This window comes from Salmo salar, chromosome ssa11, assembly GCF_905237065.1.
Source record: "Salmo salar chromosome ssa11, Ssal_v3.1, whole genome shotgun sequence".
In the NCBI taxonomy this organism is placed as follows: domain Eukaryota; kingdom Metazoa; phylum Chordata; class Actinopteri; order Salmoniformes; family Salmonidae; genus Salmo; species Salmo salar.
In genome coordinates this window covers 21,393,132-21,417,126 of record NC_059452.1, presented here as the reverse complement: position 1 = coordinate 21,417,126, position 23,995 = coordinate 21,393,132, and the positions used below count along the sequence as shown (strand labels likewise).

The 23,995-nt window shown below is 47.2% G+C and overlaps 1 protein-coding gene across 4 annotated transcripts in view; it reads right to left on the bottom strand.

The window, feature by feature from the left end:
• Positions 1–1,612: 1,612 nt before the first annotated feature.
• Positions 1,613–23,995, bottom strand: part of LOC106562248 (furin-1) — a 98,577-nt gene continuing 76,194 nt past the window's right edge. For all 4 annotated transcript variants that reach the window (XM_014127011.2, XM_014127008.2, XM_014127012.2 and 1 more), the window contains exons 8-16: positions 20,997–21,169; positions 19,052–19,264; positions 17,636–17,736; positions 16,700–16,803; positions 16,264–16,381; positions 10,945–11,124; positions 10,718–10,842; positions 9,535–9,663; positions 1,613–5,507 (exon numbers count right to left, since the gene is read on the bottom strand). In XM_014127011.2, coding sequence (XP_013982486.1) covers positions 4,894–5,507; positions 9,535–9,663; positions 10,718–10,842; positions 10,945–11,124; positions 16,264–16,381; positions 16,700–16,803; positions 17,636–17,736; positions 19,052–19,264; positions 20,997–21,169 — 1,757 coding nt within the window. In that variant the 3' untranslated portion in view covers positions 1,613–4,893. The remainder of the gene's footprint in view (positions 5,508–9,534; positions 9,664–10,717; positions 10,843–10,944; positions 11,125–16,263; positions 16,382–16,699; positions 16,804–17,635; positions 17,737–19,051; positions 19,265–20,996; positions 21,170–23,995) is intronic.

The following is a 23,995-nucleotide window of genomic DNA, read 5'->3' as shown; positions in this document are numbered from 1 at the left end:
GAAAAACGTTAACCTGTCCCTCTTAAGGGTAAAGTATTCCAGAAGTAACAATGTACGTTACTGAGTTTGGGTAACGTTAGCCAAAAAGTTACGTTACTGATTACAGTTTTGGACAACTAAACTCAGCAAAAAAAAGAAACATCCTCTCACTGACAACTGCGTTTATTTTCAGCAAACTTTACATGTGTAAATATTTGTATGAACATAAGATTCAACAACTGAGACATAAACTGAACAAGTTCCACAGACGTGACTAACAAATGGAACAATGTGTCCCTGAACAAAGAGGGGGTCAAAAGTAACAGTATCTGGCATTGTCATGCTGGAGGGTCATGTCAGAATGAGCCTGCAGGAAGGGTACCACATGAGGGAGGAGGATGTCTTCCCTGTAACGCACAGCGTTGAGATTGACAAGCTCAGTCCAATGATGCTGTTACACACCGCCCCAGACCATGACGTACCCTCCACCTCCAAATCAATCCCGCTCCAGAGTACAGGCCTCGGTGTAACGCTCATTCCTTCAACGATAAACTCGAATCCGACCATCACCCCTGGTGAGACAAAACCGTGACTCGTCAGTGAAGAGCACTTTTTGCCAGTGCTGTCTGGTCCAGTGACGGTGGGTTTGTGCCCATAGGCGACGTTGTTGCCGGTGATGTCTGGTGAGGACCTGCCTTAAAACAGGCCTACAAGCCCTCAGTCCAGCCTCTCTCAGCCTATTGCGGACAGATTGAGCACTGATGGAGGGATTGTGCATTCCTGGTGTAACTCAGGCAGTTGTTGTTGCCATCCTGTACCTGTCCCGCAGGTGTGATGTTCAGATATACCGATCCTGTGCAGGTGTTGTTACACGTAGTCTGCCACTGCGAGGACGATCAGCTGTCCGTCCTGTCTCCCTGTAGCACTGTCTTAGGCGTCTCACAGTACGGACATTGCAATTTATTGCTCTGGCCAAATCTGCAGTCCTCATGCCTCCTTGCAGCATGCCTAAGGCACGTTCACGCAGATGAGTAGGGACCCTGGGCATCTTTCTTTGTGTTTTTCCAGAGTCAGTAGAAAGGCCTCTTTAGTGTCCTAAGTTTTCATAACGGTGACCTTAATTGCCTACTGTCTGTAAGCTGTTAGTTTCTTAACGACCGTTCCACAGGTGTATGTTCATTTATGGTTCATTGAACAAGCATGGGAAACTGTCTTTAAACCCTTTACAATGACGATCTGTGAAGTTATTTGGATTTTTACGAATTATCTTTTAAAGACAGGGTCCTGAAAAAGGGATGTTTCTATTTTTGCTGAGTTTAGTAATTTACGGATTCTGTTAAGAAAGTAACCTACCCAACCCTGGGTCGAGGACACTGACTGTAGCTCTTCTGGTGCGATACACAGTACTGCGGATGTAAGAAACAGGTTATACTTTTACTTTCATTTACCACAATTGTCCAACTCCTGTAGAGCTATGCTTTGACTCTATATATGAACTGCCATTGTACCCTCTTGGAGCACAGCACTCAGATGAAATAAAGTACTCTACTCAATTCAATCTAGCTGGACAGAAGATATTGATTCTTGAAATACAGCCAACCATTAATCACATAGAAAAGCACATGACAAATCCTGAAGTTTGCATAGATCTTTATTTTTCATAGAATCTATCAATTAAATAAAAAGGACAAATTTAACAAGAGCAAAAAGAAATCTTTAAATTACAAGAAAATTACACTGCACCATATATATATATATAGTACAAAAATAGGCCTTATTTTAGAGTTATGTCCCATCTAAGGTAGTCATTCTTTGACATTATTCATAGGTCACGGTTTCTGTAAGGTATAATATGTAGTCCCAGGCCAAAGACTTCATAAGGAGAGGTGTGGAGAGGTGGACAGAGCTGGATGGGCGGTGTATCCAGAGCTCTGTTTAACCCCCAAGAGTGTGTTTCTTCTGTAGTTATAAACACACACACACACACACAGCCTCATTCAGCCCTTTAGTGTATGGGGATGGGACACATTCTCAATCTGCTCCCTCCACATCCAACGCTGTATCTCAGCATCAGAATGTCTCTGCTCCACCACCGTCACCAAGCAGGGGGTGGAGAGGGAAAGGTCTCGCTGCATTAAAAAGCAGGAATAACAGAAAGAGCTTAAAAAAAGGACATATTCATCTGATTTATGAATCAATGCATATAGAAAACCGCAGATTGCATCATCTCCCTAACTCAGGCTCAGCAATCTGGAGCAGAACTGTACTGAACACAACTCTAAATTGCCCTGTCTTTGGTAATGCCAGAAACTCTGCTGCAGTCAGATGTAGTATTGAGGCTGCACTGCAAGGGACACAACCTCTTTCCCAGCAACTGTCCGTTTCCTTAGACATACTGTTATAATGCAATAGAGATTTCCACATTCAGGCGTGACCAACTTAGAGGAAACAATGTAAATGGGGAAAGTACGTTGGGTCATTCAAATGATTGCCTCAGCAGCGGCTCAAATATAATTCTGGTGGGAAGAAAAATCTCTTAGGATTTCTGTTACTTCTTAATTTGTTCCCTTAAAATTATCATCAATGACAGCATTACAGCACCTTACATCAGCCAGGGCTAAATGGCACACTATTCCATCTTTGTAATAATTACATATTTTGCTCAAAGTTGGCCGTCATTACTTTGCTCTCAGAGGATAGCAACTCCTCAATCTGTGTATTGAAGATTAATTCTTCCTCAGCAATGCTTTTAATTACATAAGATTTAAAGCATAGGGATCACCCCCCCTCCCCCTTAAAAAACAATCCATTCAGAGGGCATAAATCAGGATATATTAAATTACATTTAAGTTGTGCCAGGACAGAGTAGGGGAGGAGAGAGAAAAAGATGAGCGAGACCGCAGCCCTACAGCCCTGGCACTGTAGATAAAGACATTTCAGTCTTATTATTACTGTAGAAGTGTAAATCAGTGAAAGGAAAACTCCTACGGTTCAAAAGAAATATCCTTCTCTTTGACCTATATAATCCTTCATCATAGCTATGGAACACATATACTCTGCTGCCGTTGCTGTGTGATCTGAGTGAGGACGGGATGAGCAGCTGCATCAATCTTATATGCATGTTGTCACTATGACAACCCCTCTCAGCGAAGCCCCCTATTATCTGCTGGAAATGAACAATAACTTCAACAATTTTTTTTTTTTTTAAAGATGGATGGATCCAATATTTGTCCAATGGATGAATTAATGAGGTACAGATTGTAGAAGGAAGATATGCAGCCAAACATTCACTTAAGTTTTTCAATAAAGATAGTTTGAATAGAAAAAAAATCCCTTGGAACACATCTGAGCTGTAGTGTCATTCAGGATATAATTCATTGGCAAGTATATGAAACAGATTATCTCTGGTTTGCATCGACATCCCTGATGACGACTGGAGAGAAGCAGTGATAAGTCTGATGACGACTGGAGAGAAGCAGTGATAAGTCTGATGACGACTGGAGAGAAGCAGTGATAAGTCTCAATGACAGATAAAACATTTTAAAAGAAGTTTGCTTATTATAGCCAACCTCAGTTCTTTAAAGAACAGCAGACAGGGACACAACATCGACCAACCAGTATCATAACTCAGCCTACAAACACAACCACATCCTTAGTATTCCTAATGTGCTCATTCCTTCCTTTTGCTCAACTGGACACCTGCTCACACACTTGGCCGTCACACACTCAGACACACAAAAACACACAAGACCAACATAGTGCTAAGTGTGTGTGATGAACAGCATTAAAAGAGCAGCAGAATAGGGAGAGTGGAGTGCCCCGTCTGGTAATCATGGCCAGACTTTGTTATTCTCTCTCTCTCTCCTCTGCAGTGCGTAAAACCCTTCTCTCTATCACAGTCCTCTCACTACCTGTATAGCTACTCAGAGAAGCCCTTGTGTTAAGTCACTTCTACTGTACTGAGCCCCATCCACAATGCATCTCACTAACACTCTCACCCTCAGAAGCTGAGCAATTAAAAGACTAAAGTGGAAAGCCAATTTAATTATTCCTAGGTACTTTTTTCTTGGGAATGGGGTTTTAATCATAGAGGCAATATTATTTTGGTCAAAATTCTGAGTCCCAGTAAAGTGTGGAGGCGTAGCTGGGTGAACTGCTGACCTATCTTTGGGGATCTGGCAACGAGCGAGCACTCGGCCCGAACCCCATCCCCCCATGCTGGGGGTAGAGTGGGCGTTGCTAGTCTCATGGACTCATAGCCTTGTATCCAGCCAGAGCTGAGAGAGAGATACAGTCTCATACTGCAGCATGGACACACTCAGCAGCTCTGGGAGGGCCTGGGGCTGATTCACCAAAACAGTGGGACTTTGAGGACTCTGCTGTGGCTTCTCAGAACCTGACCCTACCCCGATCTCGCTGTCCACTCAACACACACACACACACACACAGTGTACCCCCAATTTACAATCTCATCTGGCTACTGCACTGGAACTGGAGATGAAGAAGAAAAAAAGCAGGGAGAGAGCAAACAATAATGGTTTGTTTATTGTGACAGGGAAACCCTGGAGCCGTTCGGGAAATGGGCTGTGTTCAGAAAACACTCTGTCTGATGGTGATTGAGGGCGAAAGGGCACAGAGAGACAGTTTAATAGAAAAGCACCCGAGTGTGAAGCGAGCGCTGAGCACGCCCAGGCCATCCCTGTTCCGCGTGACTCCAGTCTCCCATCAGGTCACCCACTACAGAGTGGAACACTAAACCTGGAGGATGAAACCCGATGAGAGGAAGAACGAGGGAGCGAAACAGGGAAAGAGAAACCAGAGGGGACCATGAGGAGGACAGGGAGCCCGGAATTAGACGACTCAGAGTGATTGGGGGAAGGCTGTAGAAAGCAGGAATACGAAGACAGGAGGGGGTTAAAGAGCACTTTGTGTTTTGATAAAGGCAGTCTTCTCATTGTGGACGTCAAACTCATCATTGTCGGAGTCAGTGTTCACCCCCTCGTCGCCCCACACTGTAGGGATACCGCGGTACGACACCATTCTGCTGCTGCCCCCCAGGCCGAAGCCCCCCCTCAGGCCTGAGCCGGCCTCCTCCAGTGAGGGCAGTTTGGCCAGGACTCCAGATCTCAGCTGCAGCAGAACGAACACCCCAGCGAAGGTGGCCATGATGATCATGCAGCTGAGCACGGCGATGGTGACGGGCAGGCGCGAGCTGAGCTCTGGGCGGGGACTGGTGTTGCCCTGGCCCACCATGTAGTTGCCGGGGGACTCCCTCTGGATCTGGTTGAGGTGCAGGCAGGTGCTGGACACAGGGTCCAGGTGGCTGTGAGGGGGGCAGGAGAGGCAGGCGCTGGGGCTGAGGCCGCTGCAGGTCAGGCAGGGGGCTTGGCAGGGCAGGCAGGAGGGGACCGAGGCTGGATCCACAGAGTTCCCCATGGTGTAACTGAGGAGCTGGGAGCCTGCGGTGTAGCCGGCTGGACAGTCCCTCACACAGCCCTGCTGGAAGAGGTAGTAGCCACCATTGCACTCTGCATACAAGGAGACAAGAGGAGAAACAGACATATTTTAGTACTGCTGGTGTTCAAATTCTTCATTTAACACGGTTAGTGCACAACCACCGGTAATAAATGGATATAGTTCGCACAAAGCTTCAAATATGTGAACTGTATTTGAATAGTCTGCCATGACAATCATGCAGCACATTACGCATCGCCTCATTCTGGAGCATTAAAATCATGAGCCTGTGAATGTTCCCTCAACTTAAGCTGCATAATGTTCATGTAGCTTCTGCTAGAATTAACAGTTTCCTGCTGCAAACTGTTTAGAGTGTGAATGTGTTGATGAGCTGTGCAGATTGTGTGCTGAGACAAATGCAGCGTGTGTAAATCCCTCATCAGTCTGAGGAGAAATGCACTGTAGCATATCTATGCCCTGAGCAGTGCTTTGCCAACCCAGTTGGAAATAATATCGTAGATATATGGACTTTCTAATAAGCTCTGAAGCATTTATCTGTACTAAGTCTGCACATCCACGTGGACAGTTTGGCAGTGGCATTAGTGTCGGTGTGTTATCACCGCAGTAGTTTCAGTAGCAGCACCCTGTAACTCCTTATCTCCCCCAATGATTTGGAAAGCTAATCTCACACACACAGCTACTGAGGCCCCACCCCCCCCCCCCCCCCTCCGCATCCACCCAAGGCCCATTCCCCCCCAGCCTACACGGTCAGACAGACCATTATCCCAATCTAATTACTTGGTTCATAATCAGTTGTCATTCTCTCCCTGTTGAAAGAGTTGAAGTGGGTGGGAGAGAGAGGAAGGATCAAATGAAAGGGGACAGCAGGAAAAAAGGAAGGGAGAGAGAGGAAGAGGGTGGGAATAGTGACAGAGTGTTGAGGGAGAAGGGGTTGATGACAGAGGCAAGAGGGAGGAGTAGGGACTAAATTCCAACAAATGACACAGTATGTCTACAGAGCTGGTCTGGCTGCACTAATAAGAGTTGTCATCGGCTAACTGGCTGAATGTGTTGATCACAGCCAGGCCCGGTCCTGGCCGTTCTGCTGCTCTAGATGAGACCAAAAAAAAAATCCTGCCCACCTCCTATACCCCCACAAAACTAGAATAGTCCCATTAATTAAGTATTTTCCAGACGTTGAAGTGAGGTTCATTTTAGGTTCTGAATGAAAGGTGAAAATACATATTTTCCAGACGTTGAAATCAGGTAAAATTTCAGTTCTTAATGAAAGTTGAAAAAACGTAATTTATAGCCAGCCGTCTATGTTTGGACCAAATGAAGGTCGGTCCAGACCAAACCAAATGTTTAAACTTGTTAGTCTCTTCCCCCCCACCCCCGTTTTTCTCCCCAACTTTGTGGTATCCAATTAATAGTTAGTCTTGTCTCATCGCTGCAACTCCCGTACGGACTCGGGAGAGGCGAATTTCGAGAGCCGTGCGTCCTGCGAAACACATCCCAACCAAGCCGCACTGCTTCTTGACACAATGCCCACTTAACCCGGAAGCCAGCCACACCAATGTGTCAGAGGGCATGGCGACCATGTCAACGTGCACTGCGCCCGGCCCGCCACAGAAGTCGCTAGTGCGCGTTGGGACAAGGACATCCATGCCGACCAAACCCTCCCTTAACCTGGAAGACGCTGGGGCAATTATGGGTCTCCCGGTCACGGCCGGCTGCAACAGAGCCTGGACTCAAACCCAGGATCTCTAGTGGCACAGCTAGCACTGCGATGCCGAGCCTTAGACCACTGCACCACTCGGGAGGCCCAGAGCAAACCAAATATAGACGTCTATAATTAGTTCAGATTTGGTCCCGACCAAAAATCTACATCCGTGGGTGTGAAAAAATAAAAAATAAGACTGGTCTGGACAGGACCAAAAAAAGACACCTAATTGATGTCGCCGTCAGTCGGCGGGGCGTAGCCGTTGGCGTCAGGCGGCGGGGCGTAGCCGTCAGTCGGCGGCGGGGCGTAGCCGTCAGTCGGCGGCGGGGCGTCAGTCGGCGTCAGTCGGCGGGGCGTAGCCGTCAGTCGGCGTCAGTCGGCGGGGCGTAGCCGTCAGTCGGCGGGGCGTAGCCGTCAGTCGGCGGGGCGTAGCCGTCAGTCGGCGGCGGGGCGTCAGTCGGCGGCGGGGCGTAGCCGTCAGTCGGCGTCAGTCGGCGGGGCGTAGCCGTCAGTCGGCGTCAGTCGGCGGGGCGTAGCCGTCAGTCGGCGGGGCGTAGCCGTCAGTCGGCGTCAGTCGGCGGGGCGTAGCCGTCAGTCGGCGTCAGTCGGCGGGGCGTAGCCGTCAGTCGGCGGGGCGTAGCCGTCAGTCGGCGGGGCGTAGCCGTCAGTCGGCGGGGCGTAGCCGTCAGTCGGCGGAGCGTAGCCGTCAGTCGGCGGAGCGTAGCCGTCAGTGTCAGCCTGCAATGGAATTTTATGAATGCCCATCCATTTGGTAGGCCTACTGTTCCTAAAACAGGCAGTTGCATTTGCTTTATTAGTCCTGATTCCCATGACTAAGCTACCCAACTTTATCAGGAGTTATCCTGGGCCTATTTGCAATGAGAATCAATGTGTTTACACAACGGCAAACGCAGAAATATTTTCTTTTTCACTATGATCAGCTCGTCAAATATGTACGGATTCAAACTTGAAACCAATGTAACCCATTGGTTGTCCATTCCTTAATGTCATTTTTTTTGTTTTACCTGTCCTGTTTTTAGTATTGTTTTGGGACAGAATTATGTGTTGTTGGAGGTGCGTCTTAGTCAGTTTAGCTGGGAAAATGCAGTCCTCGCTAATCTGCCCCCATGTTTAATTTATCGCAGTAGATGTCTCTGAGGACGAGCTGATCAACAAACTCAACCATCCAGAGTTCTTGCTTCACAACCTACATCTATGCCATTACGCCACTCACTATCTGATACAGTATACCAACAAGTGTTAAATTGTGATACCCAGGGGATCCTGCAGGGGTCAGACTGTTCCTGTCTCTCCCAGTCTTATTCTAGGGCAGTGGTCTCCAACCTCTAGCATGAATGCTACTTTTAAAAACGTAAACATGTCACAAGCTACTCTTTTTTTAGAGCTTTCAAATAGGCACATTATTTTATTCTCCTCTACCATTCCCCAGATCCTTAGTGAACAAGATTTGTGCATTCTGTCAATATACCCGGGTAATATAATGGTTAATAAACAGGCCCCATAAAATTATGTTTTGTATTTTCTGAATTCATTTCTAGCAGTTTAATTGTATTTTTTACTGTCAATATAACAATTATTCATAAAGAAACAACAAAAATGGAGTCCATGTCAATGCTTACACCACATCAGAAGACAAGTCTTGATATCTATAGAACATGGCAGAGTTTGCAAAGCAATGGCCAACCAATCATGATATGGCCTAGTTCTGTGAGGTTAAATGTTTGTTCACATTTAATTGAGAAGGTTTATGGGGAAAGTCCTGTCTACCCACAAGACGCCGGCTATCATTAGACAAACGGGCGCACCAAACAATATTGCCGGAATAGAATTGCCAGATATTGTGTTACATTTGGATTTTTAAGTCAACAGTGGCTAACCAGGGGTGGGATAATGTCAATGTGCCTTTGATTGGATAGTAGCCGGGAGCTTTATGTTTACGACAGATTGCGATGGAACACATGAAATAAATGCATGTACTTTCAGAATTAATTGGCAAGTTTATCATAGGTGGACTGCGAGCTGCTGGTAGCTCACAATCTACCTGTTGGAGCCTCCTGCTCTAGGGTTTAACCTATACAAGCCATACACTTTCCATAGGAGTTTCATCTCTCCGGTCTTACCTGTACAGTGTGCAGTGTAAATGTACCTGTTCATTAAATGGTTAGGTTTAGGCTAGGGGTAGGCAACTGAGGCCTGCAGAGCCACAGTGGGGCAGACTTTGATCCATTAGACCATGATGGATTGAATTAGGTGCATTTGTGCTGTGCAGAAACAAAAGCCTGGGCAGACCACAGCTCTACGAGACCCTAGGTACAGAATCTGCATTCTCTTACAGTAACCAACAGTAATATTCTTACCAATGCAAATCTGCTGTAGGTCAAAAGTCTTACAGCTGCCGTTACTGGACTGAGAGAGGTCCTTGGCTGTGGAGCTGGGAGAGTCTGAGCCTGTACCATACAGCACCAGGGTGAACTGAGTCAGAGTGCCTAGAGAGAGGGAGGGAGAGAGAGTGTTACACATAAGCAACAACAGCACAGATCTCCAAGCCACCGTCTACGCCAGCAAGGCTTTGGCACTCTTCAGGGAGGGTTCTGTAACTGCAGCTTCTATCCTGCTCCTTCTATATTCTTGGATTTCCTGGATGGAATGACAGGAAAAGATTCCTCGAAGTAAAGCATTACATGTATAAGCATACATTCAGGTGTTTCTCTATAGACCCGTTAGTTAAGAACAACCCTTCCCGGGAGAGCCATTTATATGACAAGCCCTTTGAGAGGGTCCAACTTCCTAAATCCCAGAAAGGGGGGGAGGGGCTGAGAGATCTACAGCCAGAGGGAGGGAGGGAACGCGAGAAAGAGAGAAGTGAGAGAGAGAAAACAAAATGAAAGCAAGAGAGAGAACTACAAATAAACCCCAAAAAGATTGTCTGAGAGGGCCTGGATGGGCCTTAGGTCATAGTTATTCTGGATCAGCCTGGTTCAGCCTAGGTCAGCATGGGTCAGACAGCAGGGCCCTCCACTCCCCTGCTTGATTTACCCTCCCTGGTTTAATGAAGCTGATTTAGAAGTGGGTGTGTGGAGCTAGAGCGAGACTGCCTGACAGCTTGTATAAAAGGGATCAAAAGGAAAGCTCTGCAGGCACAGACACTGCTGCCCCGCGTATAAAACACTCCCTGTTAGCGGTCTGGAAGCATCTCACACACACACAAAATCATCAACACATGAATGCTGTACATGCACTGACGCACACTATGAAATACACAAATCCATTAACACATAAATCAAGCACTTACTGCGCATGCACACACTCTTTCACAAGCAGTACATCAATGAATCAAACACATATGATGCACAGATAAATGCAATCACAAGCATACATCCGTCACACACACACACACACATTCTTTCAGTGACACTGCTAGTCAGACACGGCTGCACTAACAGAAGCCCTGTCACTCTCTCTTTCTCTCTCTGAGCTCCCAGACAATGTTCCAGACATAACAATAGCATATGTTAAGGTAGTAAATGAGAGGTGTCTTACCATAGTCGCTGGCCCCTGCCACGTTTACCATCTCCAGGGTCCACTCCCCCCGGGGGTCCTCGCCCCAGGAGTGCGTGGTCATGAAAGCCCAGTCATTAAAGCCCTCTGATGAGTAGTCATGAGGCCTGGAGAGGAGAGACAGGAAGTATGTAATACACTGTCTGTCTGTCTGTCTGTCTGTCTGTCTGTCTGTCTGTCTGTCTGTCTGTCTGTCTGTCTGTACGTACCTGGGAGCGAGCAGTGTGGAGCGGGTGCCCTGTGGGCTGGTCAGGTAGATGCCCAGGTTGCCCCTGCGGTTGTAGGAGAGGGTGAGCTGGGCCTGGGCATGTTCTAGGGAGCTCACATGGTTGGCTGTCCCAACACAGCCGTCCACTGTCTTGGTGATCAGCAGGTGGCTCCCAATGTTCCTGACACAGATAAACAGCACATCAGCATATATGGACCAAATACATACATTTACACAAAGATAGCATAGTGATTGAAGATGACAATTGGCTTGGGGTGGCTTGTGTTTTCATGTTGCTGGCTTCTGGTGTCTGTGAGAAAGATGTCACAGCTGGGAGTGAGCATGTGACAGCATCTGTGTGCGTGACTATAATGGTCCTCCGAGTGTGAGTGATGCTGCATGAGTGTGTGACTGTCACTCTGGACTAGTGTGTGAGAGAGACACTAGTGTGTGAGAGAGAGAGAGAGAGAGAGAGAGACTCGTGTGTGTGAGAGAGAGGAGAGAGACTCGTGTGTGTGTGAGCGAGAGAGAGAAACTAGTGTGTGTGAGCGAGCGAGAGAAACTAGTGTGTGTGAGCGAGCGAGAGAAACTAGTGTGTGTGAGCGAGCGAGAGAAACTAGTGTGTGTGAGCGAGCGAGAGAAAGAGAGACTAGTGTGAGCGAGCGAGAGAAAGAGAGACTAGTGTGTGCGAGCGAGAGAAAGAGAGACTAGTGTGTGCGAGCGAGAGAAAGAGAGACTAGTGTGTGCGAGCGAGAGAAAGAGAGACTAGTGTGTGCGAGCGAGAGAAAGAGAGACTAGTGTGTGCGAGCGAGAGAAAGAGAGACTAGTGTGTGCGAGCGAGAGAAAGAGAGACTAGTGTGTGCGAGCGAGAGAAAGAGAGACTAGTGTGTGCGAGCGAGAGAAAGAGAGACTAGTGTGTGCGAGCGAGAGAAAGAGAGACTAGTGTGTGCGAGCGAGAGAAAGAGAGACTAGTGTGTGCGAGCGAGAGAAAGAGAGACTAGTGTGTGCGAGCGAGAGAAAGAGAGACTAGTGTGTGCGAGCGAGAGAAAGAGAGACTAGTGTGTGCGAGCGAGAGAAAGAGAGACTAGTGTGTGCGAGCGAGAGAAAGAGAGACTAGTGTGTGTGAGCGAGAGAAAGAGAGACTAGTGTGTGTGAGCGAGAGAAAGAGAGACTAGTGTGTGTGAGCGAGAGAGAGAGACTAGTGTGTGTGAGCGAGAGAGAGACTAGTGTGTGTGAGCGAGAGAAAGAGAGACTAGTGTGTGTGAGCGAGAAGAGAGACTAGTGTGTGTGAGCGAGAGAGAGACTAGTGTGTGTGAGCGAGAGAGAGACTAGTGTGTGTGAGCGAGAGAGAGACTAGTGTGTGTGAGCGAGAGAGAGACTAGTGTGTGTGAGCGAGAGAGAGACTAGTGTGTGTGAGCGAGAGAGTGACTAGTGTGTGTGAGCGAGAGAGTGACTAGTGTGTGTGAGCGAGAGAGTGACTAGTGTGTGTGAGCGAGAGAGACTAGTGTGTGAGAGCGAGAGAGAGACTAGTGTGTGAGAGAGAGAGAGAGACTAGTGTGTGTGAGAGAGAGAGAGACTAGTGTGTGAGAGAGAGAGAGACTAGTGTGTGAGAGAGAGAGAGACTAGTGTGTGTGAGAGAGAGAGACTAGTGTGTGAGAGAGAGAGAGACTAGTGTGTGAGAGAGAGAGAGACTAGTGTGTGAGAGAGAGAGAGAGACTAGTGTGTGAGAGAGAGAGAGAGACTAGTGTGTGAGAGAGAGAGAGACTAGTGTGTGAGAGAGAGAGAGACTAGTGTGTGAGAGAGAGAGAGACTAGTGTGTGTGTGAGAGAGAGAGAGAGAGAGACTAGTGTGTGTGAGAGAGAGAGAGAGAGAGAGAGACTAGTGTGTGTGTGAGAGAGAGAGAGAGAGACTAGTGTGTGTGAGAGAGAGAGAGACTAGTGTGTGTGAGAGAAGAGAGAGAGACTAGTGTGTAGAGAGAGAGAGAGAGACTAGTGTGTGTGAGAGAGAGACTAGTGTGTGAGAGAGAGACTAGTGTGTGTGTGTGAGAGAGAGACTAGTGTGTGTGAGAGAGAGACTAGTGTGTGTGAGAGAGAGACTAGTGTGTGAGAGAGAGAGACTAGTGTGAGAGAGAGAGACTAGTGTGTGAGAGAGAGAGAGAGAGAGAGAGAGACACTAGTGTGTGAGAGAGAGAGAGACTAGTGTGTGTGAGAGAGAGAGAGAGAGAGACTAGTGTGAGAGAGAGAGAGAGAGACTAGTGTGAGAGAGAGAGAGAGAGACTAGTGTGAGAGAGAGAGAGAGAGAGAGACTAGTGTGTGTGAGAGAGAGAGAGACTAGTGTGTGAGAGAGAGAGAGACTAGTGTGTGAGAGAGAGAGAGACTAGTGTGAGAGAGAGAGAGACTAGTGTGAGAGAGAGAGAGACTAGTGTGAGAGAGAGAGAGACTAGTGTGAGAGAGAGAGAGAGACTAGTGTGAGAGAGAGAGAGAGACTAGTGTGAGAGAGAGACTAGTGTGAGAGAGAGACTAGTGTGAGAGAGAGACTAGTGTGAGAGAGAGAGACTAGTGTGTGAGAGAGAGAGAGAGAGACTAGTGTGTGTGAGAGAGAGACTAGTGTGTGTGGAGAGAGAGAGAGAGAGAGAGAGAGAGACTAGTGTGTGTGTGAGAGAGAGAGAGAGAGAGAGAGACTAGTGTGTGTGTGTAGAGAGAGAGAGAGAGAGAGACTAGTGTGTGTGTGAGAGAGAGAGAGAGACTAGTGTGTGTGAGAGACAGAGAGAGAGACTAGTGTGTGAGGAGAGAGAGAGAGAGACTAGTGTGTGAGAGAGAGAGAGACTAGTGTGTGAGTGAGAGAGAGACTAGTGTGTGAGAGAGAGAGAGACTAGTGTGTGTGTGAGAGGAGAGAGAGAGAGAGAGAGACTAGTGTGTGTGTGAGAGAGAGAGAGAGAGAGAGAGACTAGTGTGTGTGTGTGAGAGAGAGAGAGAGAGAGAGACTAGTGTGTGTGTGAGAGAGAGAGAGAGACTAGTGTGTGTGAGAGAGAGAGAGAGACTAGTGTGTGAGAGAGAGAGAGAGAGACTAGTGTGTGTGAGAGAGAGACTAGTGTGTGTGAGAGAGAGACTAGTGTGTGTGTGTGAGAGAGAGACTAGTGTGTGTGAGAGAGAGACTAGTGTGTGTGAGAGAGAGACTAGTGTGTGAGAGAGAGAGACTAGTGTGAGAGAGAGAGACTAGTGTGTGAGAGAGAGAGAGAGAGAGAGAGAGACACTAGTGTGTGAGAGAGAGAGAGACTAGTGTGAGAGAGAGAGAGAGAGACTAGTGTGAGGAGAGAGAGAGAGAGACTAGTGTGGAGAGAGAGAGAGAGACTAGTGTGGAGAGAGAGAGAGAGAGAGACTAGTGTGTGAGAGAGAGAGAGACTAGGTGTGAGAGAGAGAGAGACTAGTGTGAGAGAGAGAGAGACTAGTGTGAGAGAGAGAGAGACTAGTGTGAGAGAGAGAGAGACTAGTGTGAGAGAGAGAGAGACTAGTGTGAGAGAGAGAGAGACTAGTGTGAGAGAGAGAGAGACTAGTGTGAGAGAGAGAGAGACTAGTGTGAGAGAGAGAGACTAGTGTGAGAGAGAGAGACTAGTGTGAGAGAGAGAGAGACTAGTGTGAGAGAGAGAGAGACTAGTGTGAGAGAGAGAGAGACTAGTGTGAGAGAGAGAGAGAGACTAGTGTGAGAGAGAGAGAGAGACTAGTGTGAGAGAGAGAGAGACTAGTGTGAGAGAGAGAGAGAGACTAGTGTGAGAGAGAGAGAGAGACTAGTGTGAGAGAGAGAGAGAGACTAGTGTGAGAGAGAGAGAGAGACTAGTGTGAGAGAGAGAGAGACTAGTGAGAGAGAGAGAGAGACTAGTGAGAGAGAGAGAGACTAGTGTGAGAGAGAGAGAGAGAGAGACTAGTGTGAGAGAGAGAGAGAGACTAGTGTGAGAGAGAGAGAGACTAGTGTGAGAGAGAGAGACTAGTGTGTGAGAGAGACTAGTGTGTGAGAGAGACTAGTGTGTGAGAGAGACTAGTGTGTGAGAGAGAGAGAGACTAGTGTGTGAGAGAGAGAGAGACTAGTGTGTGAGAGAGAGAGAGACTAGTGTGTGAGAGAGAGAGAGACTAGTGTGTGAGAGAGAGAGAGACTAGTGTGTGAGAGAGAGAGAGACTAGTGTGTGAGAGAGAGACTGCTGAGGGCACAGGGTTTGCGGCCTTGAAACAGGATTAGCAGCCCTGTCCTCTACAGGAGAAAAGTACCAGGCTCCCTAGACTCCCCTCAATCCGCTTAGCAGCTTACACACATCCACAACAACTGAACCCAGAGGAGGAGAGGAGGGCTGGGGAGAGAGAGGAGGGCATGAGGCTTTACAAAAGCCGTGGCGCCCAGCTAATAGAAAATACGGGCCATAATCGGTGAACTGGGTGTAAAAACACACCGCGTCCTCCTAATTAAAGCCCTTAAAATGTTAGGATCCAATCCGCAGCAGTCAGAGAGTGTGAAGGAGAAGCAACACCTCTTGTACTGTACAATGCACACAGGCTCCAGTGGTAGGCTGTGATCTGGGGACCAGTACATAGAGAATACAACAGGGCTGGGATCCTGTCAGCTACTGTATGTAGCAGAGGCAGGGTTAAAGACAGGAGAGAGTGGGAGAGAGAAAGAGAGATATTGAGAAAGTGTGAGAGGAAGAGATAGGAGCACAAGACAGGGAAAGAGAATGAGAGAGAGGGACTGAGAGCAAGAGCAAAGGAGTGAGAGAGTGAAAGAGTAAAATATCGACAGAGGTTTAGAGACAGTCAGGGAAGCGTGGAGAACATGGAAGCAGAGAGAGACTCATCTGTAAGTGATTATTTCCCTTAAACATGTTCCCCCAGGCTCAAAAGATCATCACCCTACCACACACACACACACAAGAACCCAGCAGAGCATATCAAATGGGCCCCCGGTGCCAGGCTCAGAATGGAAACATGACATGCAGTCACACTGGGGTATGACAGCTTGGTCCCACATGAGCACCTGTCACACCTACAGCCCATCACAAACCAGCCCACACACAGCAGCGCTCATCACCTCTACAGCCAACACCCCCCCAGATGAGACACACTCTCACACACAATCTGAAGCATCCTATTCTAATAAGGATCACAAAGGTTTATTATATGTTAATCACCTGGTAGGTGAACTGTACTATACTCAAAACCAGTGGAATCCCTAAGAGCTAGTACTGGTGCTCCTGCCAGCCAAACAGTGAGTGGTATTACAGGTAGAGCTGGTGTGTGTGTGTGTGTGTGTGTGTGTGTGTGTGTGTGCAGCTCACCTGGGCTCTGCCACCATGGACAGCACACATTTTTTCTGGGGCCCAACGTTGGTCCAGTTCTCAGCCAGAGCCACGATCGCACTGGCATCAAGCAGACCATACCCATATGAGTGGCTCACTGAGAGAGATCGAGCGATAGAGAGAGAGAGAAGGAAAAGGAGAGAGAGATCGATAGACTGCTGAAAGGCTACTTCATCACGATTCCAGTTTCAACTCAATAAGGGCCTCTTCACTATTAGATTATTGCATGTGCCCTGCTGTGTGCCCAGTAAAACCTCTCCTTGAACTTTGGAGCCTTGGCTTTCTGTAATTGCTTAATGTAGGCAACTTTAAATCAATTGATGTAAATACAATATAGATCAGTCTCCATTGTGCAACTGGCAGGGCACGGGAGTGATGGTCAGCCGAGCTCAGCTAATGGGACGCCTCGCTGTACCTTTTCGGCCGACCCCATTGGTATTCCAGTCGTTGGTGAGGAGGTGGGCAGGATGAGAGGTCCTCACGACCAAATGCTGCATGTCCCTCCATGTCAGGTTTTTACTGCGCGCACACACACACACACACACACACACAAACCATATCTTTCATCAATATAGAAGATTCCAGATCTGAAATACACTTAACATGATTATGAAGACATTACAACATATCCTACTGTACCACAAAGCATAGCGACAAATTGCAAAGGAATTGGCATTAGGTGCCCAAGTGCGCTAGAAGAGTTGAACATCAGGCTTAATGTTACTGCATTGAAAAGATTGAGACCAGAGATCCCTCTGTCAGTCACATCTCTGCTCTCCCACACTCTCCTCTGTTCTCCGTATAAAACCCTGTGTTACTGCAGTTCCACCCAGCAGAGCAACAGTAAAAGCCTACAGTAAAACAGTCAAATAGTGTACAGTACCCCAGCGAAACAGTGAGTTTTAACCTCATCAGCTCTGCATAAAGCCCTGCAGTACAGTCAGACACTTTTAATGGACAGGGAACTAGAGGTTTTTACTGGTCACAAGTGGCCCGTTCCCCAACCAGACTACAGTACTGAGCTGATGACACGTTCATAGCAGAATGATAGGAGATAACGGACTAATCTATTCTGATCCACAATGCATTATTACAAGACAGTTGTAATAATTCCCCCAAGAGTTTGTCGAACTTCTGAGACATCTCGCGTGTGTGTGTGTGTGTGTGTGTGTGCTCAGATGGCAAATATTTGTGAACAGACAAAAAAAAACACAAAGGAGGGAGAGAAACAGACAGAGCAAGATCAGAGAGAAGAAAATAGGAACAAGCAAGGGGACATTGAGACAAACGGAGACAACCAAAGGAAGACAGACAGAGAGAAATAGACAGACAGGTGGTAAGAGTCACTCACTTGGCTTCCAGTGCGAGGGCGATGATCCCAGCAGCCAGTGGAGCCGAGGCGGAGGTGCCCGTGTGGGTGTCAGTACACTTCTGTCTGAGGTCCGTTGTCACCTGACAGGAAGAGAGTTTACAGTTAGATATGGTGCTGCCCATACCGGGCTGAAATGTTAACACCTAATATATGGGCAAATAAAGAACTTTCTATTGACGCAATCAGTAAGAGTAAGTTATACACTATAAAAATCATATTCTACTCAGCCCCATCTACTTTGATAGATGTTTATGTATCAACACATGCTTAACATGATTAATCATGAATGTGGAAACATACACCAATTCATTAATCATGTGTGCACAGCATGCCTCATGGCAAGAGGTTGGGATGAACATCCATTATACAGTATTGTACTGTAATCTCTCCTAGTGAGAGGCTCTCCTTCCTCCCGTGTGTGTGTGTGTGTGTGTGTGTGTGTGTGTGTGTGTGTGTGGAGACATGGAGATGGGATTTTAACGTTTTATAGTTCTTCATTCAAATGGGCCTCAGAGGGCGGGTGGGAAAGAGTGCGAAGAGAAAGAGTTTATGAAGAGAGAGAAAAGGAGGAAGGCAGGAAAGAGAGAGTGTCACTGCTCAATGTGAGAAGACTGCAGCCCCTGGCTGTGAGGCAGGCCAGTGAGAACTGACTCAGTCATCCCTCTAGACTGAACACACACACAAAACCTGCCTTGAAGCACTAAACAGTCCAGTAAGCATTTGGCTTAGAATCGATCTGACTGGAAGGAGGAGCACTAAAACCAATAGGAACACCGACAAAGAAGTGCAACAGGATACAGGCTAACTAGGACATCTAGAAACGCTCAAACCTCTAGAGTACAGCTAGAGAGTCTGGACTAGTGCTTTGGCTCCGGATTCAACCATCTGAGATACTCTAAGGATCCCAGGAGCCAAGTCAACCTGGTTCTATACATCCACACCCTGGCTATACATCAAAAGTTTCCATGCATCCATTCTTACATCTCACTGAAGCGCACACACATCATTCCCCTGACTAATATGCTGTAAAATAGACTTCCTCCTCTTCAAAGCTCAGTGGAAGCTGTGTGATCTCCCATTGTAGTTAGCAACATAATACCACTGAGGCCCTGGAACCACAGAGCACAAGACTCTCACAGGACAGGAGCCCCGACTCACACTCTCCTCCACCCTGCATGCACACCACCACTCAGTTTAATGTTCTGCTTTCTGACATGCCCATTTTCAGACTGTACAGACGAATGCTTCCCGCTCTCCTCATGACGCTCACACTGGGAGTGAATGAGAGTGTTCAGCATGTTTATTCATCAAAATCCATGTTTCCCGCTACATTTGCCACTGTAAGTGTATATGTGTGTGTGTGTGTGTGCGCGAGCACGTGTCTACTGAACTCACTATCTGTTTCTCGTTGAGGTTGCCAGAGCTGTAGGTTGTGGCGAGGGTGGAGGAGCAGGCCTCGCTGTACCAGGGCACGTTACCGTTCTGGGTGGAGCTGCTGATGGACAGGGTGTAGATGCTGTTGGTGTAGCCGTCACAGTTACAGCTGTCCTTCTCACGCCCGCCGTTCCCTGACGCCCACACAAAGATGGAGCCCAGGCCCCCACGACCCTAGAGGAGGGAGAGGGACCGACAGAAGAGTCAATAACAAACCTAGACAACCACTTCTAGACGGGCCTTTCTGACGTACATGACCACATGCATCTTGGTGTGGTGCAGCTAATGAAAGAAGGGAGAACAGTGTCATTCAATCTAAATTAGATTCCCATTGATACTACAGCACAACTATTTCCAGGGTCCATCTCTGAAAGGCCTGCCTCAGCTCATCCATACATCACAGGACCGTGTGATCACTCAGACGCTTTCAATCCAAAGAGCTTTAATGTACCACGGCAGCAATACAACACAACAGGGACCGTATGTCAACAAACCCGGAGCAATAAATCATCTGTGCTATTCAGCATTCACAGTGAATAAATATCAAAGTCCCACAGAATGCTCCATTGTGCTGGGTGGTGCAGCCTCTGCACATTGACCATCACACACAACCATCATGAACAGTGTAAACAACAGACTGGAGCTACTGATGACGCCATGGCTCCCTATAGAATAGTATGTGTTTACATGCCATATGCTTTTTATTTGACAGGCCTGTAATAAAGGGAGGCAGACAGAGCACCAGTAACGGCCCTCAGATGGGGTTTGCCCCATAAGGTCTGATGGTTCTTTGTCTGAATGGCCCGTTGGCCCTGGCTTGGCTCTATGCTTTATTACATTACATTTAATTACATTACTTTATGACTGGCTCTCTCACACCCTCTTACCTTCAGATCTGGGATCAGATGGATGCAGGCTCCCATGTGTACACTACAGAGAGCCTGGCATATGGTCCCTATACGTCTGCAGTCTGGATGCTTACTGTTCCCTCCACTCACACATACAAAGACCAAACACACCCCCTCGTGCCTTATTGCTTAACTATAGTATAAGCGTTTGTAATCCCATTTTTTTGGTGGAGGCTGTATACAGTAAGAAGCCCATTAAAGACAGAGCCTTCAGCAAACCAGCTACTGTTTCATATTGACACTAAAGACCAGGACCAGTAAGCATCCTGTTCTTTAAGTAGTTATCAAAATGCCTAAAAGCGGTTGTCTCTCTCACACACAGGTAACGTCTCAGGGTTGGCAGTATGTCACTGTCTCAGGGTTGGCAGTATGCCAATGCTCTGCCCGGATGCCCATGTGAGATGGAGGAGCTGTAGCTAAGACTTCGGTCTCTCTGAATCGTGCCACACTAACGTTAAAGCCCCATCAACTATTTACATCTGTTATTACACATTCAAATTAAAAATTGTGCACGTGACCTGAGCTCATTGGCGTTTTATTGAGATATTCTCATAACACAAATATCCTCCCACTCAGATTCTGAAATCACTTCTACAATTGTGGTACAGTAGTGATGTGAAGGGAAATTATTGTGTAAAGTGCACTTTAGGTGGTTATGAATGTACAATATTTTCAGTGCTTTGTATTGAGGATTATTTTTCCTACAGTATTTGTTCAGGCCATTTATTATTTTATCCTTAGTGGAGTTTAGAAAGCTTGATACGTCCACTGTGACCAAATCAAATTTCCCCATTCATAATCGACTGGGTCATGAAGTGCGCTTGCGTTGTTCAAGCCACCTTTGTCCTTCAAAATGGTTGAATAGTTTACTACATAATTACTGGCTGTGTGTAGAGGAAGTCACACACAAACTATTGATGGTGAGGCAGGCATTGAAATGGGGGAACGCAGCACACAACTGAGGCCCAGAACACACAGATATTTACACACACACACACCTCGGTCACTCCACGCAGGAAGGCCTCCTTGGCGAGCTTGGCGGGCCCATCCACCGTCTTCCCATCATCCTCGGGGCCCCAGCTGGCACTGTAGATGTGGATGTGCTGTGGGTTCAGACTGAGAGACTGGGCCTCCACCACGTCGGTCACCTCGCCGTCCAGCATACGCACTCCTACACACACACACACAAATAACCATCTACTCCTTTTCTTTGAAGAGAAATGCAGGTGAGGTTAAACTCAAATACCAAAGCCACTGGTAGGAAGTGTTCCACAGAAAAACAAACAGTCAGCAGCAGAGTTGGTGATAAATAAGCCTTAGATCTGAAGAAGCGCTGATACTGAAGGTTCGTTTACAGGTGATAAATGAGAACATTCTGTTTCCCTCCCAAGAAAACAGATGAAAAGTTTGAATCCGGGTGGACTTTGCTTTGCACAAATCCCCTCTGCAGAAGAGGGACACTTGAATTGGGATATGCCAGCGCTTTTTGTATATTAAAGCCATCGATTCTGAATTTAATTTAGAACGTTTTCTAGCGCCAGCCTCTAGGGCAGTTTTCGGAGCCTCCTCATCCTCTTTCTCTCCGCACCCCCATCCCAGCAGACAGAAAGCTGAGAAATCGAAGGCAGACATCTTCAAAACAAACGTGTTGGCTGCTTTGATGCATGGAGGGTCAAGCTATCCATACTGCTCTCATACCGGTTAAAGTAAACAAAGTTCGGCCCTTTGAAGTTCTCCAAAGGCATCCAGCGGCGAGGGCACTGACTCAGGGTTCCCGTAGAGCTCAGAACGAAACAAGCAAATAGTTTTATAGGAGGAGATAGACCTGCGCCCATCTCTGCTACCCCTTAGCTCCACCAACACACAGGGATTCTTCTATTGGTGGGATGAAGCCAACACAGCTTTCTAAATCTTAAGGTCAAAGCTTGAGCTTACAGTTTGTGCTCTGGAATAGTGGTAGGATTTCTGGTGGGATGACAAAGACCTGCCTTTCATTGGTAGTCACTGCCATAGAGTGATAGGATATTAGATTAATCTCTCCCTGTGTGTGTACATGTTTTACTATACTTGTGAGTACCAGAATGCCACACAAGAATAATAAACCAATAAAATTCAGAGAAGTGAGGACATTTCTCTGTCTCTCACTTGTTAAAAAAAAAAAAAAAGGATCTTAGGGGTTAGGTTAAGAATTAGGGTTAGGTTTAGGGTAAGGCGTAAAATAGGATTTTGAATGGGAATCAATTGTTGGTCCACAAAAAGTCCTCACGTGTGTAGTAAGACATAGTTGTGTTTGTGTAAGTGTGTATGGTATGAGAGCTGGTGGAGGGGCAGTGCAATAAGCCCTCTACCGTATGGCCTTTCTAGAATTCTCCTTCAACCAAATTCAGTTAGCTGATGTTCTGAAAGAGCTGCAAAATCTGGACCCCTACAAATCAGCTGGGCTAGACAATCTGGACCTTCTCTTTCTAAAATTATACGCCGAAATTGTTGCAACCCCTATTACTAGCCTGATCAACCTCCTTCGTATCGTCTGAGATCCCCAAAGATTGGAAAGTTGCCGTGGTCATCCCCCTCTTCAAAGGGGGAGACACTCTAGAACCAAACTGCTACAGACCTATATCTATCCTACCCTGCCTTTCTAAGGTCTTCAAAAGCCAAGTTAACAAACAGATCACCGACCATTTAGAATCCCACCGTACCTTCTCCGCTATGCAATCTGGTTTCCGGGCTGGTCATGGGTGCACCTCAGCCACGCTCAAGGTCCTAAACGATATCATAACCGCCATCGATAAGAGACAATACTGTGCAGCCGTATTCATCGACCTGGCCAAGGCTTTCGATTTTGTCAATCACCACATTCTTATCGGCAGACTCAACAGCCTTGGTTTCTCAAATGACTGCCTCGCCTGGTTCACCAACTACTTCTCTGATAGAGTTCAGTGTGTCAAATCGGAGGGCCTGTTGTCCGGACCTCTGGCAGTCTCTATGGGGGTGCCACAGGGTTCAATTCTCGGGCCGACTCTCTTCTCTGTATACATCAATGATGACGCTCTTGCTGGTGATTCTCTGATCCACCTCTACGCAGACGACACCATTCTCTATACTTGTGGCCCTTCTTTGGACACTATTACCTAATCTACAGGCGAGCTTCAATGCCATACAACTCTCCTTCTGTGGCCTCCAACTGCTCTTAAATGCAAGTAAAACTAAATGCATGCTCTTCAACCGATCACTGCCCACACCTGCCCGCCCGCCCAGCATCACTAGTCTGGACGGTTCTTAATTAGAATATGTGGACAACTACAAATACCTAGGTGTCTGGCTAGACTGTAAACTCTCCTTCCAGACTCATATTAAGCATCTCCAATCCAAAATTAAATCTAGAATCAGCTTCCTATTTCGCAACAAAGCATCCTTCACTCATACTGCCAAACATACCCTCCTAAAACTGACTATCCTACTGATCCTTGACTTCGGCGATGTCACTTACAAAATAGCCTCCAACACTCTACTCAACAAACAGGATGCAGTCTATCACAGTGCCATCCATTTTGTCACCAAAGCCCCATATACTACCCACTACTGCAACCTGTATGCTCTCGTTGGCTGGCCCTCGCTTCATATTCGTCACCAAACCCACTGGCTCCAGGTCATCTATATGTCTTTGCTATGTAATGCCCCGCCTTATCTCAGCTTGCTGGTCACCATAGCAGCACCCACACGTAGCACGTGCTCCAGCAAGTATATTTCATTGGTCACCCCCAAAGCCAATTCCTCCTTCGGCCACCTTTCCTTCCAGTTCTCTGCTGCCAATGACTGGAACGAATTGCAAAAACCACTGAAGCTGGAGACTCATATCTCCCTCACTAAATTTAAACATCAGCTGTCAGAGCAGCTCACAGATCACATAAGCAATCTGTAAAATAGCCCATCCAACTACCTCATCACCATATTGTTATTCATTTTGCTCCTTTGCACCCCAGTATCTCCACTTGTA